This window comes from Mirounga leonina, unplaced genomic scaffold, assembly GCF_011800145.1.
Source record: "Mirounga leonina isolate KUSES-001 unplaced genomic scaffold, KU_Mleo_1.0 Mir_128, whole genome shotgun sequence".
In the NCBI taxonomy this organism is placed as follows: Eukaryota; Metazoa; Chordata; class Mammalia; order Carnivora; family Phocidae; genus Mirounga; species Mirounga leonina.
This window is the reverse complement of record NW_023270320.1, coordinates 24,126,480-24,143,223: the sequence shown is the minus strand read 5'-3', so window position 1 is coordinate 24,143,223 and position 16,744 is coordinate 24,126,480. Positions and strand designations below refer to the sequence as shown.

Sequence of the window (16,744 nt, the reverse complement as noted above, 5' to 3'; positions counted from 1 at the left end):
TACTGCCCATATGAGTTAAGATAATGAACTTTCTTAATTCTTGAAACTAACTTTGGAGGACATATGTAACATCTTTCACACACTTCTTTCTGACTGCACACTTAATTTCTCTCAGGTCTCCACAGTAGAGAGATTTCTAGAGTACTCATTTAAGGATAACAGAGAATTTACTTGACCAGGATTTACAGAAGATAATTTCCTGTATCAGATTTGAATCTGCAACTACCAAGCTAGCAAGGTGAGTATGGTACTAGATAAATACCATATTAAAATTTCTTGTTCTAATCATTGAGACTCCAAATTCCTACCAATAAATTAGAAATGTGCTTTAAAAATCTTTACTACATTTTTGTGATCATAAAACCTACATATAAATAGTAAACACTTTTTTTTTTTTAAAGATTTTATTTATTTATTTGAGAGAGAGAGAGCACATGAGAGGGGGGAGGGCCAGAGGGAGAAGCAGACTCCCTGCCAAGCAGGGAGCCCGATGTGGGACTCGATCCCGGGACTCCAGGATCATAACCTGAGCTGAAGGCAGTCGCTTAACCAACTGAGCCACCCAGGCGCCCAGTAAACACATTTTCTAAAAGCAATTTAAGTATACTGAAAAGATAAGCTCTCTTAAATAAATAAAAACCTTAAAGGGGGGGAAAAAACAGTATTAAAAAAAATAGTCCTAAGCTGAATTAAAAAAAATTTTTTTTTTTTTACTTTAACACTAAGAGGATTCATTTTCAGATTGAAAAGATGTGTGTGGATAAGGCATAGTAGAAATCAGTACTGATTATAAAGATGGTTTATAGTTACGAGCAAGAAACCTGAGCTTCACTGGCACGCATGAAGTAAAGAGTTTTGCTAGTCCAAATGGCACAGGAGGCCAAAGTCGCAGGAATGCACAGGTTAAGCTATTAACCACCCTGGTGCGGGCATATGAGCTGCAGGTCTTTCCACGAAGACTACACCAGTGTTCTCATAAAACACTGCAACGTCAGTGATGGATTTGTAATGTTAAACTTTATATACACACTAAATGCATTCGCTAAACCACAGAAAGGTTTTATGTGGAAGTTATATAAACATTTAAAACTACAGACCATTTTTAAAGGTCAATGATGATCCAGAAGGGATGGCTTTATAATTTCTCTAAGTTAAATCATTATATATTCATTTCCACTATAAATTTATAGTACTTTTCTAATGGAGTGAGTGTTGGGTAGAGGTAGTTTAATCCTGCTGTGAAGTCAATTAATCACAACTAAATAGGAACAAGGAAGGTAAAAACAGCCAATTTTGATACAACAATTCAAATTAAGCACATTCACAGGGCCCTTATACACTCAGCACGTACCTACACATTACTGGGGTACAAATAAAATGAATGTACAACAATCCCTGCCCTCAGGAAGCTTTCAAGCTCGGCAGGTGATGTCTTACACATACGAGGCATAATGAGGTTCCACATATTTTTTTATTTTATTTTATTTTTTTAAAGATTTATTTATTTATCTGAGAGAGAGAATGAGAGACAGAGAGCGTGAGAGGGAGGAGGGCCAGAGGGAGAAGCAGACTCCCCGCTGAGCAGGGAGCCTGTTGCAGGACTCGATCCCAGGACTCCAGGATCATGACCTGAGACGAAGGCAGTCGCTTAACCAACTGAGCCACCCAGGCGCCCCAATGAGGTTCCGCATATTATCAAATGAGTTATCAAGTAAGTCTTTACGAGTCCAGAGACGGCGTGGGACGTTCCGAAAGCTTTCAAGGAGGAGGTAATAAGGCTTTGCTTGTGTAGGTCTTAGGTTGGTGGATCAGTGTATACTGAGATGGGAGGCGGGGGGAGACCTTGGTCAGAGACATGAAGGCAAGAAGTGGCATCAAACACCCTGTCTTTCTGAGACTGGAGAGAAGGACGTGGCACTAAGGGATGGTAAGGGAGCAGGGGGAAGGCGGCATCCAGTACGCGGAGCCTGGACTCCCAAGCAGAGGCCCGAGAGCTATATATCCCGTACGCCCTGAACTAGCTGATGCGAGGAAATTCACCTGCCCCTCCTCTTCCCAACCGGGCAGACCCCTCTGGTAGTGGGCAGTGCGAGATGAACTGCAGGGACAGAGAACGGAGACAGGGAGGGGACTGAAGTGTCCAGCAGGAGTCCACACCAGTGCTCTGTGAGCATGCGCGGACACTTTCAGCGCCAGCGCCCATGTGCTACACCTCACTTACCCTCAGAGTGCCTGGGAGGACAAAATCGCTAAGCCCAGTTTCCCGATGACCAAAGGGAAGCCCAGAGGGTTCCAGCCACCTGCCCAGGGACCGGGTAAGAGGCAGAGCCAAGATTCCCAAACCAATCGACCTGGGCGTAATGCTGACGCTCGAGAGAAACCAAAAGGAAACACGGAAGCAAAGCTGTTTTCAAAGAGAGGAACAAGCCCTAACTGGATATGGGAAGTTACCTCGAGACACGAGATAAAGCGCAGCGACTTGAATTAACAGTGGTCAGCATCCCGAGCAGCAAACGGCAGGACAGGAAAGCGAGGAGCAGCGAGCACTGGGGACCGCACTGGGACCCCGCACCGCCCCTCTCTGCTCATGGTGCAACCATGGCTCAACCCCACAGCGCTCCCCGAACCTCCGACCTGCCGTCCGCTGCTCCTGACCCGCCCTGTTGGGGCCCGAGTTTTACCTACAAACCCGAATCCACCCCATGGTCCAGGTCCTTAACCCAATTCTTAGCTCCGCGTCGCTCTTCAGGCGACATTTGCCGTGCTGTTCTCATCCCCATGCCTACCGCCCTGTCCTCGGCCCCATGTGGAAATCGAGACCTAATTACTGACCGTCTCCTTTGTCCCACACCTCCCCAGGTGAGTCTGGGCTCTGGGACCACTCCTGGAGATTCTGAATCCCCCTCCCTGCGAGCAAGTCATGAGGATATTATCAAGACCCTCTGAAAAGGACTCAAAAGAATTTACAAAGTATAAATGAAGCACTAAAACTTAAGATACTTCTGTGTCCCTGGAAAGACTGTAATTTCTTTCCTGGGTTTTATGAGAAATTTTAGTCAATCTACTCCACGTTTCATTCGAAGCTTTTAGTGGTACTCGCTAAAAACTACAATTATTGGGGAAGGGGCACACTGCTACTTAATTATTTATGTAATAAGCGATAAATGCCACAGGTAAATAGATCATCTTCATTAATGAGAATGCTTGGCACAGTGGGGCATTTCTACTGCTTATTAAGTTCCTTTTGCTAGATTTCTGGTTAGATTATTTGAACTGATCCACATACAGTTACACTCTTTAAACCTTTCAAAATTTATCCTGTTACATTTACTACAACTCCGTGTTTTTCTCATTTTCATGCTCTAAAGTCTAACTTCTATAATGAGAAGTTACCAACAGAAATGAAATTTTAATACTGTACTAAAACTTTTACATGCAATCTCAAAATGACCCCAAAGCATCATACATGTGTCAATTTTAAATACACTAAAAATCACAACCATGTGGAGAAAGGAAGAAGGTCTTTTCATAACTGGCTCTGAATCATCTACTCATTTATTAATTGAAAAGACATCACAGACTCTAACTTTTATTCTTCAGTGCAACTAAATGATTTAACAGATGATCTCTCTCATTTGAGATTTAAAATAGTATCATCTAAAGATAAAAAAAAAAACTGGAATTCGGAACATTTTATCTTCTAGTATTTAATTTCTTCTTTTGTTCTTTAGGACATAGCAGATTATATGTAAATCTCAGCTTCCACCATCCTAAGGTAAGCTCTATGAGGGTAGGATTTTGTTTCCCAGTATTCAGTTTCTAGAACAATACCTGGCATATAACAAATGTTCAACAAATTCTCAAACAGTCCACACTGAGAATCAAAGAGAATTTAATGTATTCAGGTTTTAACATTTAAATTTGAAATCCCAGTAATCTGGCTATCTCTTAATCACCAGATAGGAACAAATAAAGATGTTAAAGGAATTATGAGAACAATTTTTATCAATCATTTTCTACAACCCTCATTAAAGTAGTCAAAAGGGAAAAAAATTCAAAAAAGTGATTTAAAAGATCATTAATCACTTTAATGACCTTTAATGAAAATGACTTGGACAACTCATCCTCAAGAGTGATACAATTTATACTAACACTGTTCAAAATCAACATAAAATTGAAAGATTCTGATGATCAAAAGTGGGTTGTTGGGGCGCCTGGGTGGCTCAGATGGTTAAGCATCTGCCTTCGGCTCGGGTCATGATCCTGGAGTCCAGGGATCGAGTCCCACATCGGGCTCCCTGCTCGGCGGGGAGTCTGCTTCTCCTCCCTCTGACCCTCCTCCCTCTCCTGCTCTCTGTCTCTCGTTCTCTCTCTCTCTCAAATAAATAAATAAAATCTTTAAAAAAAAAAAAAAGTGGGTTGTTGTTTTTAAGTCTTCTTTCAAAATTTCCAAAACTGGTTAATTACAGGCCAAACCTACACCAAGATTTGCAGTCAATTTCCTTTCCCTAAACACAAGTCCTTGGTGTGCATATGTGTAAGCTCTATCAACATATAGTAACTCTGCTTGGGAGCCTCCGAGGGCTGAATCAACCGCTCACGCTGCCTGTGCATCATACAACCAGAAAGTTCTATCAGTCCTCCTCTGACGAATGCATCGTCGGTGATTCACTTACCTGTGTAAGGATAGTGGTGGTTCCATCTGTAGCTTCAACTGTGAGGTTATAGTTTGATTTCTGCTCTGCATCCAGAGGTTTGGCAACAATGATGGTCCCGGTGCCCTTGTCCACATCAAAGTGACTGTCGTAGTTGCCACCTAGTTTAAGTTAGGACATACAGAAAAGTATGAGAAAAAGAAAAAAAAGAAAAGTATGAGAATCTGTCATTTCTTTTGTGGTCTTCTAATTCTTCAGGACAGGGGGAAAAAAAAAGACCCACTTCTGATACACTGCTTAAGGGGATTCCAAGGAGCTTTCATTTTGAAAGGCAAGAAAAGAAGGGCCGATTAGAAAGACAGTGGCGGGCGCCTGGGTGGCTCAGTCGGCTGAGCGACTGCCTTCGGCTCAGGTCATCGTCCCAGGGTCCTGGGATCGAGCCCCGCATCGGGCTCCCTGCTCCTTGGGAGCCTGCTTCTCCCTCTCCCACTCCCCCTGCTTGTGCTCCCTCTCTCGCTGTGTCTCTCTGTCAAATAAATAAATAAAATCTTAAAAGAAAAAAAAGAAAGACTGACTACTATGCACACTTGAGCCCTAACTGTCAAGGGAAGCTACTGAGAGGAAAGCTAGAAAGCAACTCCCAAGACGGAAAACCACTGCCAATATTGCCAATGAGTTGCTTTCCATTTGCTTTTTCAGGGGTTCTGAATAGGTCTTTAATTTATATATCCCACTAGCTATCTATAACATCCTGTACTAACCAGAGTCAGCCATTTAAATGTTTAATTACTCAAAAAAAATCTGTGACACTTGAAGCATTCTGCCCTAATAAATTAACTATTAAAAACAAATGTTAACTCTGGAAAAAAATCGTGGCAGTTAACATCAATTAGTCCTGGCTCTTCTGTACTTAAAAAGAAATTTTGGCATCTTTGTTGCCAAACACCAAGTTAACGAAGCAAAATTTTCTGTGCTGCGGACATTATCCAAATGCATTCCCAATTATGTTCTAGATAAAACTCTTTCCACATCCACTAAACTTGAGATACTTTTATCAATGAAGTGACATGGAATGAAAATAAAGTCTTAATGCCATGATGAGGTTCTATTACTCAATCTTACCAAAAAGTAAAACGACACACACATAAAAAAAAAAAAAAAAAAATCTTCGGTGAAACTTAAAACTAAGGATGATCCCGGGATGTCTTAGCAGTCAGCATGTTTGCAACTGGAATGGGTGACCATGGGCATGCCACGAAAACAAGGGCAATGGAAGATAGTCACTGGAAATAAAAAAGGTTTTAAAAACTGATGCTTTTCTTTTAGATCTCATAATCTGAGGCAAATTATGGGATCTCAGCAGATACCTTCTGCTGTACAGTTCGGGTCACAAGTCATCTGAAAGATGGAAAACACTTCTCTAGCAAGTGTGTCTCCTGGCATAGCCACAAAGAAGCAAGCAAGCATGGAAGGCAAGCACAGAACAAGGGAGAGAATCAATCAGACCAGTTCCAAAGGTGGTCAGCATTACACATGGCACAACGGGGAGCCTGGCTCGCCTGCAAGTGGACAGGAGTTAACAGGGAGCAAACAAGCGATTCTGGTTGTAGTTCATTGTGAAAATCACCTTTCTTCTTTAAAACTGAAGTAAGGGATTCAGAGGTGTGGATGACCTCAACGATTGCATACAACGCCCCAAGCTGGGCATGCAGCCGAACCATGTTGGGGGGGGCGGTAAGTGGGAGAGGTAAAGCCCGCACCCCCGGCGCCCCCCGGCCCCACGTCCCAGCCACTTCAAATGCTGATACGGCAGTTCGCGGGGAGGGTGGCTAAGGGCTGGAAGAGGGAAAAGGAACCTAAAGGACCAACTAGAGATGAGTCACAATCCATACTTAGGCTTTTAAAGATCCTGATGATTAAAATAACGTAAGGAAATAGCATTTTAAAAACGAAGACGTCGAAGTTTAATGTGAATTTCTTTTAAGTATGGGAGAGTAAGGGAATACGTTCTATGTCTAAACTCAATTAAATGAAAAAGAAAAACGAAAAACTGACGTAGGCATATGATCTTTATCACAGGGTCAATGAATCCCCGACCCCTGCTTCCCACATTCCCAGAATGTGGTAAATAAAACTGAGAAGGCCATAGTTAGCACTCTCGTATAAGTTACGCAACTAAAATCTGTAAGATTATTCCCTATAAAATACTGACATGTGACAGTCACAGTTACTTCAAGCATTCAAACCATATTCACTAAAAACAGCAATGTGCCATATGTTATGTATCAAGAAGGAAAATTAAGAAGTTGTGCTTTTGGACCAAAACACTCAGGTTTCTAACTCCTTCATGCACTTTTAAAAACCTTATTTTTACATTAAGGATATGGTATATGCACAGCCCCAATTTTAAACAAGTTTAGTACACGCTGGATATTATAAAACATTTTGCAATCAAAATACTGCAATTTAAGACAAACTCTCCATTTCTAAGTCTGACTCCCAATTTTAAGTCCGGAGATGTATACAAAAGTCAGGAAACCAAAAAACAGGCTCTCCTCAGCGTTACCTGTGCAAGGATGGTGAGAACTCTGAGGAACACTCACCAGTGATGTCAAACCACAGAGGTGTGCCGGGAGGCTCTGCAGATATCACGCCGATCATGTGAGCCGCCGGGTCGCTCTCCACGACAGTAAAGGAGAAAAATGGTTCTTCAAATGAAATCGGCTCCACTGATGGTTTGGGTTTGGAGATCCATTCAATATGGAGTCGAGTGGTTGACGACTTTTGGGGGCGACCATTATCAACTGCCTTAATCTATGAAATAAGCAGAGGGGATGAAGGGAGCAAATTAGAAGTTACATCCTATAACCAAGGCACAGATTGGTTTGGTCTCAAACCGAGCCAATTTCAAACACTTAAGTTTCTGTTATTCGTATATTCCCCATGTTTAAGGTTTGATTAAAAAGAGCAACCTCTTCATGCCACACGCAACATAGGTAATAACTGGAGCGACAGCTGAGAAGGCAAAACAAAAGCCACATTTCCCGATGTTAGGTCACAAACACCGAAGCCACTTACTGAAGAGAGAGAACGTTTTCAGGGAAGTGACATTAAGACCAGATGAACAAAGCACGTGAGAAAATCAAAGACTAGATCCTAACTCACTGAAAGAATATCATATTCTCCAGCTCCAGAAAACTTCTTGGATGAAACCACTCCAGTTTTTGGCTCAATAAAAAATCTGCCATGTTCGTTTCCATCTTCAATGCTGTAAGAGATTTCCGCATTGGGACCTTCATCTTTGTCTGTAGCTATCACGCGATAGATGGGCTCGCGCTTGGCGTTTCTTTCTCGTTCTGGTCTTTCCCGCTCTGGGAGTCTGATTTTGTAGAACTTCTGTAGGAACTGAGGTTTGTTGTCATTTTCATCAAGGATTTTCACAATCACTCTTGCAATGGTGGATTTGGGGGGGGTACCGTTGTCGGTCACAGTAACCTGTTTTTGAAACGTAACAGATCAACAGATGTTTTTAAAATACAACTATATAAAAAGTGACGATCTTCCTCCTAATGAATGATAAACCGCATCTGCAGAGACCTGCAGAGTTCACACACACTATGACACACACCACCTTCTCTCCTCTGACAACAGCCCTGTGGGGAGGCAAGACGACAATGTGTCCCGTTCCAGACAGGACAGGGGGAGCGAGGCGAGGGCCAAGAAAGAGGCAGCGTGAGCCCTTGGCTCTCCCCTCACCACACCACCTCTCCCTGCACTCCTGCAGCTATAACATGAATGTCGCCGAAATGGCAAGCTATCAAAAACAACTTATTTTTATGCCAAACAGAGTCGGCTAAAGAATAACATACACTCTATGCACTTAAAAATCAAATCTCCAGGGGCGCCTGGGTGGCTCAGTCATTAAGTGTCTGCCTTCAGCTCAGGTCGTGATCCCAGGGTCCTGGGATCGAGCCCCGAGTCAGGCTCCCTGCTCCTCCCTCTCCCACGCCCCCTGCTTGTGTTCCCTCTCTAGCTGTTGTCTCTCTTGGTCTGTCAAATAAATAAAATCTTTAAAAAAAAAAAAAAATCAAATCTCCACATGCTGCATTAAAAACTTTCATTTTTAAGCCTCAACAATAAAGCAAGCTAAATCATTAATTTAAAATATATGTGAAGGAGCATGCCTTTTAATATTAGCTATCATTGTTTTGTTTGACTCTTTTCTTGTTCAGAAGTCCTCCATGTTTAGTACGGCAGATACAAAAATTTTCATTTCAGACCCACTTAAGATTTTCAGTAAAAGAAATGTAAAGTAATGGTCATCCTAATTATTCATGTATTCAGTTTAGGAATAAAAATCCGAGTCTTAAGGACTACAGTGGTGAATGCTTCCATATGCATGGTCTCCACCACCCCCCCCGCCCAATCAAATGTCCACTTTTACTTTGGTGTGGACATTAAAGCAATGACCTTTGGAATAGCTATTTTTCCCTCACCACATCCTCCAAAAATAATGGTTGAAATACTAAAAATATTAAAGTATACTGAAGTTTTCCGTGGCATTTTTTTTTTTTAAAAGCTTGGTGAATATAAATCCTGTTGTTTATAGAAATGTGAATATATCCTGATGGTACTTGCCAAGACTATTTAAGCAGTTGCTTCAAGTACAGAATTTACCTCTCCACATTCTCAAAATAAAACAAAATGTACAATTATTACTTCCTTTTGATCAATTCTCATATGATCTTCAGGGAAAAGAGCGAAAATTAAAGAGAAATAGAAGTGAGCACTATGTTTTGTGGTAATCATCACCAAAATGTTCTTAAGGCTGGGTTCAAGCATCAGAAGCCAGTAACACAGCTTTTAACATGGGATTGGGGAAAAAACTCTTCTTTAAGACAGTCAAATCAATGCTGCCGTTGGCCCTCAAATCCACCACCATAAAGGACTACAGAAAACATACAACATACGTATGTGACAACCCATTACAAAGGCTTATTTCCCATCAACATCTTCATAGTATCCACCAAGCCCTAAGTATCTTGTACTTGCTCCCATCCAGCCTCGGACATTTCCTGCAAAAAGGCAGCTCTGGAGGGAGGCACACAACAAACAGGTGTCCAGTGTGGTTCTAACCAGGGTGCGGCCGCAGCAAGAGGCCAATGCCTGGCACCTGCCACTCAGGACAGCGCACCACCTGCTTCCTTTCTTCGGGAACCATATTTTCCTTCTGTCAATCACTGCAGGGACCGAATCAAAACTCTAAACTCTGCTCTAACAGAAAGAAAATGAATTTAAGGGAACTAACGGTACGACTTATGACTAACACTCAGATGTAACACATGAAGAGATCACGAACTGTAAGGGCGCCTGGGTGGCTCAGTTGATCAAGCATCCGCCTCTTGATTTCGGCTCAGGTCATGATCTCGGGGTCCTGGGATCGAGTCCCATGTGGGGCCCTGCGCTCAGCAGGGAGTCTGCTTAAAGATTCTCTCTCTCTCTCCCTCTGCCCCTCACCCTGCTCGTGTGCTCTCTCTCGCTCTCAAAATACATAAAATCTTAAAAAAAAGGCAATTACTAACTGTAATGGTGGCTGTGAAACCACCTTTTCTAGACAGGATATTCATGTGCACACACTATAGAGCTATAAAAAGTAAATATTTTATTGACAAAGTTAGAAAATTGACTAAGGATGAAATGAAATTAAGCAGGTAGCATTATGAATAGCGATAATATAAAAAGGGAGAAGTATTAATAAAAATAATTTAATAAACCACAGTTATGGACTTTCTGAAGTACCCACACTAGTAGAATGGAAGACTCATGCAGGTAACTCACAACTCAACAAGCACTTGGGTCTTCTGGCTCCCATGATCAACAGTGGCCTTTAACGTGCGGTGGAGGAAAGTCAAGAGGTTATATGTCTGCTCTGCTCAGTTTCCCTCTCCAAAGGAAATTCTCCCAACTGCCTCTTCTCAGCCTCTTCCTGGCTTGTAGATCCTGGCACCCAGCAGTCACATCACACCTGACCTCCACATGACCCTCTACCTTCCCCTCCACGTGATTCCTATCCCTGCTCCTGAAACGTGCCTACCATCCACCAGCAAACCAGTATATGGCAAGCTGTGTTTCTCCTTTCAGGGACTAGAAAGGCATTTTAAATTAGCCATGAGAACGAGAAGCCCGTCAGAAGAGACCATCTTAGGGCGCCTGGGTGGCTCAGTCGGTTGAGCGACTGCCTTCAGCTCAGGTCATGATCCCGGAGTCCCGGGATGGAGTCCCGCATCGGGCTCCCTGCTCGGCGGGGAGTCTGCTTCTCCCTCTGACCCTCCCCCTCTCATGTGCTCTCTCTCTCTCATTCTCTCTGTCAAATAATAAATAAAATCTTTAAAAAAAAAAAAAAAAAAAAGAGAAGAGACCATCTTAGAAAAGCACGTATCAGTCTTCAATCTTTTATTTCAAAAATGTTTAAAAATCACAAACTTTCTACAATTCAGTTTAAAATGCAAAAACAATGCAATTATTTAAGATCGACGAAAACCAGAAACCACAGCTGAATTAGATCTATTATTATCATAAAAATATCCCGAAAACAGAATACTAAGGAAAAAGATGAAGAAGGCATAAAGAAAAAGTATCTCTTATGTAAATGAAAAGAAAATGTAAATAATATTGTTTCCAGTTTGTTTGCTCTGTATGTGCGCACAAAAACTACAGCGGAACTTACCCAATGATCTTGTGTTTTGGGGATAGAAAGGGATTTAAGGGGACATGAACTACACTCACAGAAGTTTCCTTTCCCTTTTACTTCCCTTGTTAATAATGACCAGGAGCTAACATAACAAAATCATAACAGTTATGAATACTAGTGATTGTGAAGAAGAATGCTCCTTCCCATGATATTTATAAAACTTTTAAATAAGTAAAAAAAAAAAAGAAATGCTTACTTCTAATATATGTTCATCTTGCTGCTCTCGGTCTAGTTTCCTTGACGTCGTTGTTATAAGACCTACAAAACGATAACAGTTCATTAATCCTTACAGATAAAGTCAATTTTGTAATTGACTCAAGTGTCACTGACACCACATTAAGTTTAAAAGTCTGAGCAAATCTCTGGATTCTGAAGGGGAAAAAATTATTAATCCAGGTTCAATTATTTTATTTACAAACAACATACTTTCTCATTTTAATGATTCTTAAACACAGTAGACAAATGACAGAAGGATGAAGAAAGTGGCAAAACTAACATCAGTTACATTTTTTGTTTGTTCAGTGGTTTGAATAAACATTTTGTCACAAGAGATTTTTAAAAAGATGAAGCTATCCAGGATTTCAGATTTCTCTAACTGCTGCAGTGATGAGTAACAGTTGACAGAAAAATCTTCTGTAACTATATTAAAAAGGACCACCGGAAAATCTAATGTTGACTATGATTTATTACCTTTGAATCATTTACCCTCATAAAGTGAAGAACGGTTATAAAAGTAATGTGATTTTCCAGGAAATACTGCTCAAGTATCAATTAATTTTCAATGAAAGAAAAAACATAAATACTCCTCAAAGAAACATTTTTCTATCAAACTAGAAAATCTATAGTTTCACTCTCTCTCTAGAACTTTAATAACAGTCGGCTAAACTGTCAACATACGTTGGATCCTGGAAGACCATTTAAACTGATTAAATATGTTCTCTACTTCACAAAACACAAACAAAATTCCCCCAACCGCTAAAATATCCTCTACAGCCTGTGTTGAATGAATCCAATGTCAGATTTAAAGCTCAGGTAAAACCTTACGTGGCAAGACAACTGCCAAGAACAACCTTTCTCCTGCCCAGCTTTGTGTTTTATTCCCCACAGGGAAATATTTCAAATAATTTATATTTAAGAACAGACTCCATCGCTATAATTTATTTTCCCCTATTATCCTAATTTCAGGCAACTACCAATTAAAGGCTATTCAAAATGCTTCTCTAAAATTTGTAAATGAAAGGTTCGTGTCTTCATTTAACTTGAGGTATTTTTTTTTCTCACATAGTTACGAAGGATCTCAATCAACATTATCTTCCCCACAATTCAACGAAGCAACGCACTCTTGTTAACAAGAACGACGAAAGGCTATATTGTAGACTAGAATCTGGGGTTTTTCCCAAACCATCCTTCTAGATTAAAGGGGTTCGAGGAAAATGCTTCGCCGTGCTTAATGGTGTGAAAACGCTGCTTAATGTGGCATGGGTTTGATTTTCATTAGTCAAAAACCTTTTACACTTAATCCCTCTTGTTTCCTATCAAAAGTTTACCATTTCTGATTGTGATTTTAAGTAGTTCGAGGAGGACAGGAAATCACTGGGATTAGTCCCCTCTAATTGTCCTAATGTGCCCATCAGAAAGTTGTTGTTATCAACGGTAACATCAAGGGCAGCAACTTGGCATGTTCACAGCAAAACAGTATCCTGCTCCGTAGAACATAATCATTCCTCGCACGAATATCTGAATATCCATCAGCAAGTAAGTTTCTGCAGCAAGTAACTCTCCATTAGCAAATAACATTGGCCACTTTACAGTTTACTTACAGCACACCAGACAGCTCGCAAAGGAAGTGCCCACCTCCCTGCTACAAATTCAACATAGACACAAAAAGCAAACCCAGGTTTGTAGTTACTTGCACTCTCCATGTTTCAAGTTAATTCTCCTCCGTTAACGCAAATGGAACATTAATTTCATTCGAGTGCGATGAATTCTAATGTTCCTTTCTTACACACTTTTTTTTTAAAAGATTTTATTTATTTATTTATTTGAGACAGAGAGAATGAGAGAGAGAGCACATGAGAGGGGGGAGGGTCAGAGGCAGAAGCAGACTCCCTGCCGAGCAGGGAGCCCGATGCGGGACTCGATCCAGGGACTCGATCCAGGGACTCGATCCAGGGACTCCAGGATCATGACCTGAGCCGAAGGCAGTCGCTTAACCAACTGAGCCACCCAGGCGCCCCTTTCTTACACATTTTTTTAGCCTAGTTGCTGCTATCCACTCCTTCCCCTCTCAGCTTGGACACCATTTCTGAGGCCTGCCCTGACAGGTGCGGCCTGGGGCCCTGCCGCTGAGCGCCGGGCTCTGACATTCGCTCTATCGTAACCTCATCCCACAGTACTACAGTCACTCATCCCAAGGTCTTCATGAGAGCAGAGACTGCCTTCCTTGTACGTCCTGGTCATCCTGCTACATCTCTGTTAGCCTAAAAAAATACTTAAACGTGTGAACACATGAATTCCTTAAAACCATAAAAGAGCAGCACTAAAAGTACGTGTCTGAGTGACACACACGCAGAAACTGCATGTGGAAATAATGATACACATTTATAGCTTATACGTGAGCTCACAGAAGATGATTTAATGTGCATTTAGAGGCCAGGGGACACGGAGAGACACTGACCCCCAGTGCAGGGTAGCAGCCGGAGGTGGACAGATTCGGGTTACACCACAAGAAGGTGTGAAGAAAAAAAGAGAATGGTGGGCCAATCTCACGAAAGTAGGGGAGGCCATGTTTAGAAGCCATGAAGAAGCCGAGGAAGCATCTGGCTGAAAGAAAACCATGTGTCCCAGATGCCAGGGACAGAGAATCTGAGGGAGGAAGTCCCACCGCCAAGTACGCCAGAGAAGCTTAGAAGAGAAGCTAAAACGAGAGCCAGGGAGGCAAGAAGGAAGGAGACCAGGAAAGGAGTTCTTTTACGAAGAGGAGACTGTTCTGCAGGCTCACGTGGAGCGATGTTATGAGTGAGCACAAAACATGGAGATCTAGACCCGAGCTAAGCAATACGGGAGCCACCGGCCTTGTGTGGCAACTGACATGTAAGTTACAGGTAAAATAGCTCACGAACACAAAAGACATTTCCGACTGACAAGATGACCTTTTCTCCTAGATTCACAACACTCCTGCCAACAGAAATCCTACCGAAAGTGGCACCGTGTTCTTTTCCTAATACTACCCCCGGGGGAGGCTGGGCATGTGCGTTTGGGGGGGAGGTGGCAGCAAGACGTGCTGTGCCCCCTAAGAGAAGGGGAAAATTCATGCCTCTTGTGGAATTTGCATACAAAATGAACCCTACTGAGAAAACACAATTTCCTAATGAAGCAGGACAGTACCAGAGGAAAACTGTGGATACTCCTGGGAAGTACGTTTTACCTTACAGCAGTGGACCGCACCACGAGCCTCTCAAATATGCCTCACTCTGGCCACACCAACTCAACGGTGGAATTAGTCGTGCATCTCACGTTCCTTTCCACTTTAATTCTGTACCTCTCAATCCTGCTAATCCTCCCGCCTGGCCTACTCGACAAACACCTGTATCAAAAGATGAATCCAAAGTATACTTTTCCTAGAGCTACCATACGACCCAGCAATTGCACCACTGGGTATTTACCCCAAAGATACAAATGTAGGGATCCGAAGGGGTACGTGCACCCCGATGTTTATAGCCCCAATGTCCACCATAGCCAAACTATGGAAAGAGCCAAGATGTCCATCCACAGATGAATGGATAAAGAAGATGTGGTGTATATATACGATGGAATATTATGCAGCCATCAAAAGGAATGAGATCTTGCCATTTGCAACAACGTGGATGGAACTAGAGAGTATTATGCTGAGCGAAATAAGTCAATCAGAGAAAGACATGTATCATATGACCTCACTGATATGAGGAATTCTTAATCTCAGGAAACAAACTGAGGGTTGCTGGAGTGGTGGGGGGTGGGAGGGATGGTTTGGCTGGATGATAGACATTGGGGAGGGTATGTGCTATGGTGAGCGCTGTGAATTGTGTAAAACTCTCGAATCACAGACCTGTACCTCTGAAACAAATCATACACTATATGTTTAAAAAAAGAAGAAGATAGCAGGAAGGGAAGAGTGAAGGGGGGGAAATCGGAGCGGGAGACGAACCATGAGAGACGATGGGCTCTGAAAAACAAACTGAGGGTTCTAGAGGGAAGGGGGTGGGGGGATGGGTTAGCCCGGTGATGGGTATTAAAGAGGGGCACATACTGAATAGAGCACCGGGTGTTATACACAAACAATGAATCATGGAATACTACAGCAAAAACTGATGATGTAATATATGGTGATTAACATAATAAAATAAAAAAATACAATCTTAAAAAAAAAAAGTATACTTTTCCTACATACCCAGGACATGTTATTAACCCTGTAGGTATTAAATATCCCAGTAAGTATATCCATTTCTTTCATTTTAAACAGTTGTGCTCATCTGTAATGTTTAATACAAAATCCCAGGAGGACATATATTTGATAGAAACAGCACAATGATAGAAACAGCACAATACTTCAGAGCTAGAGAGAAACCTTCAAGATTATCGAGCCCAGCTGCCTGAGCCAAAGAGAAGTTAAACCGTCTCAAGGCCACCAGCAGCAAGTCATTATCAGAGGCGGAATTCGAGTTTAGTTTTCCCGAGGCCCTGATGAGAGTGTTTGGGGTTTCTTTTCCTCCCCATCACCTCACACTGCATAATTTCCTGCACTTTGGTATTTCAAGGATCCATAAACTCTGAACTACGACTTACATAAAGTTTGAGAGACACACACACACACACACACACACACCAGCAAGTTAATCATTATTCATGTAGTAGGTCAAAAAAGCAAATCAGAAAGTAAAATAGAGTGGACAAAAGCAAGAAAACGTACGTTCAAGTGCTGCCTTTGGTAACTCTGTGATTTATCTTTTTTGCGGAGCACTATGAAATTAAAAATAGAAATGAAAAGAGAGAAAGTTTCTTTCCTTGGCCTAGAAAAACATCACATTGTGTAGACCAATACTATTACAAATGTAGGTGAACTGAGGTAGCAAATACATAATCAACGAGTAGCAGCTACCAATTTACCCCAAAAATGTATGTAAAACTAAGAAGCCAACCTTTCCTGTGTTTGATGATCATTAAAAAAACTACTCATAGCTTTCCAAGGCCACATTAGAATTTAGAGAAGAGAATCCATTTAAGAAAAGAATGTTAATGTTTCAATACAAAATTTTACTCTGACATTTCTTATAAATCAATACCAAAAACCATCTCCAAA

The 16,744-nt window shown here is 41.7% G+C and overlaps 1 protein-coding gene across 2 annotated transcripts in view; it reads right to left on the bottom strand.

Moving 5' to 3' along the window:
- Positions 1–16,744, bottom strand: part of FAT1 (FAT atypical cadherin 1) — a 129,065-nt gene that overhangs the window by 36,498 nt on the left and 75,823 nt on the right. For both annotated transcript variants that reach the window (XM_035004200.1, XM_035004199.1), the window contains exons 4-7: positions 11,603–11,664; positions 7,821–8,150; positions 7,259–7,469; positions 4,677–4,816 (exon numbers count right to left, since the gene is read on the bottom strand). In XM_035004200.1, coding sequence (XP_034860091.1) covers positions 4,677–4,816; positions 7,259–7,469; positions 7,821–8,150; positions 11,603–11,664 — 743 coding nt within the window. The remainder of the gene's footprint in view (positions 1–4,676; positions 4,817–7,258; positions 7,470–7,820; positions 8,151–11,602; positions 11,665–16,744) is intronic.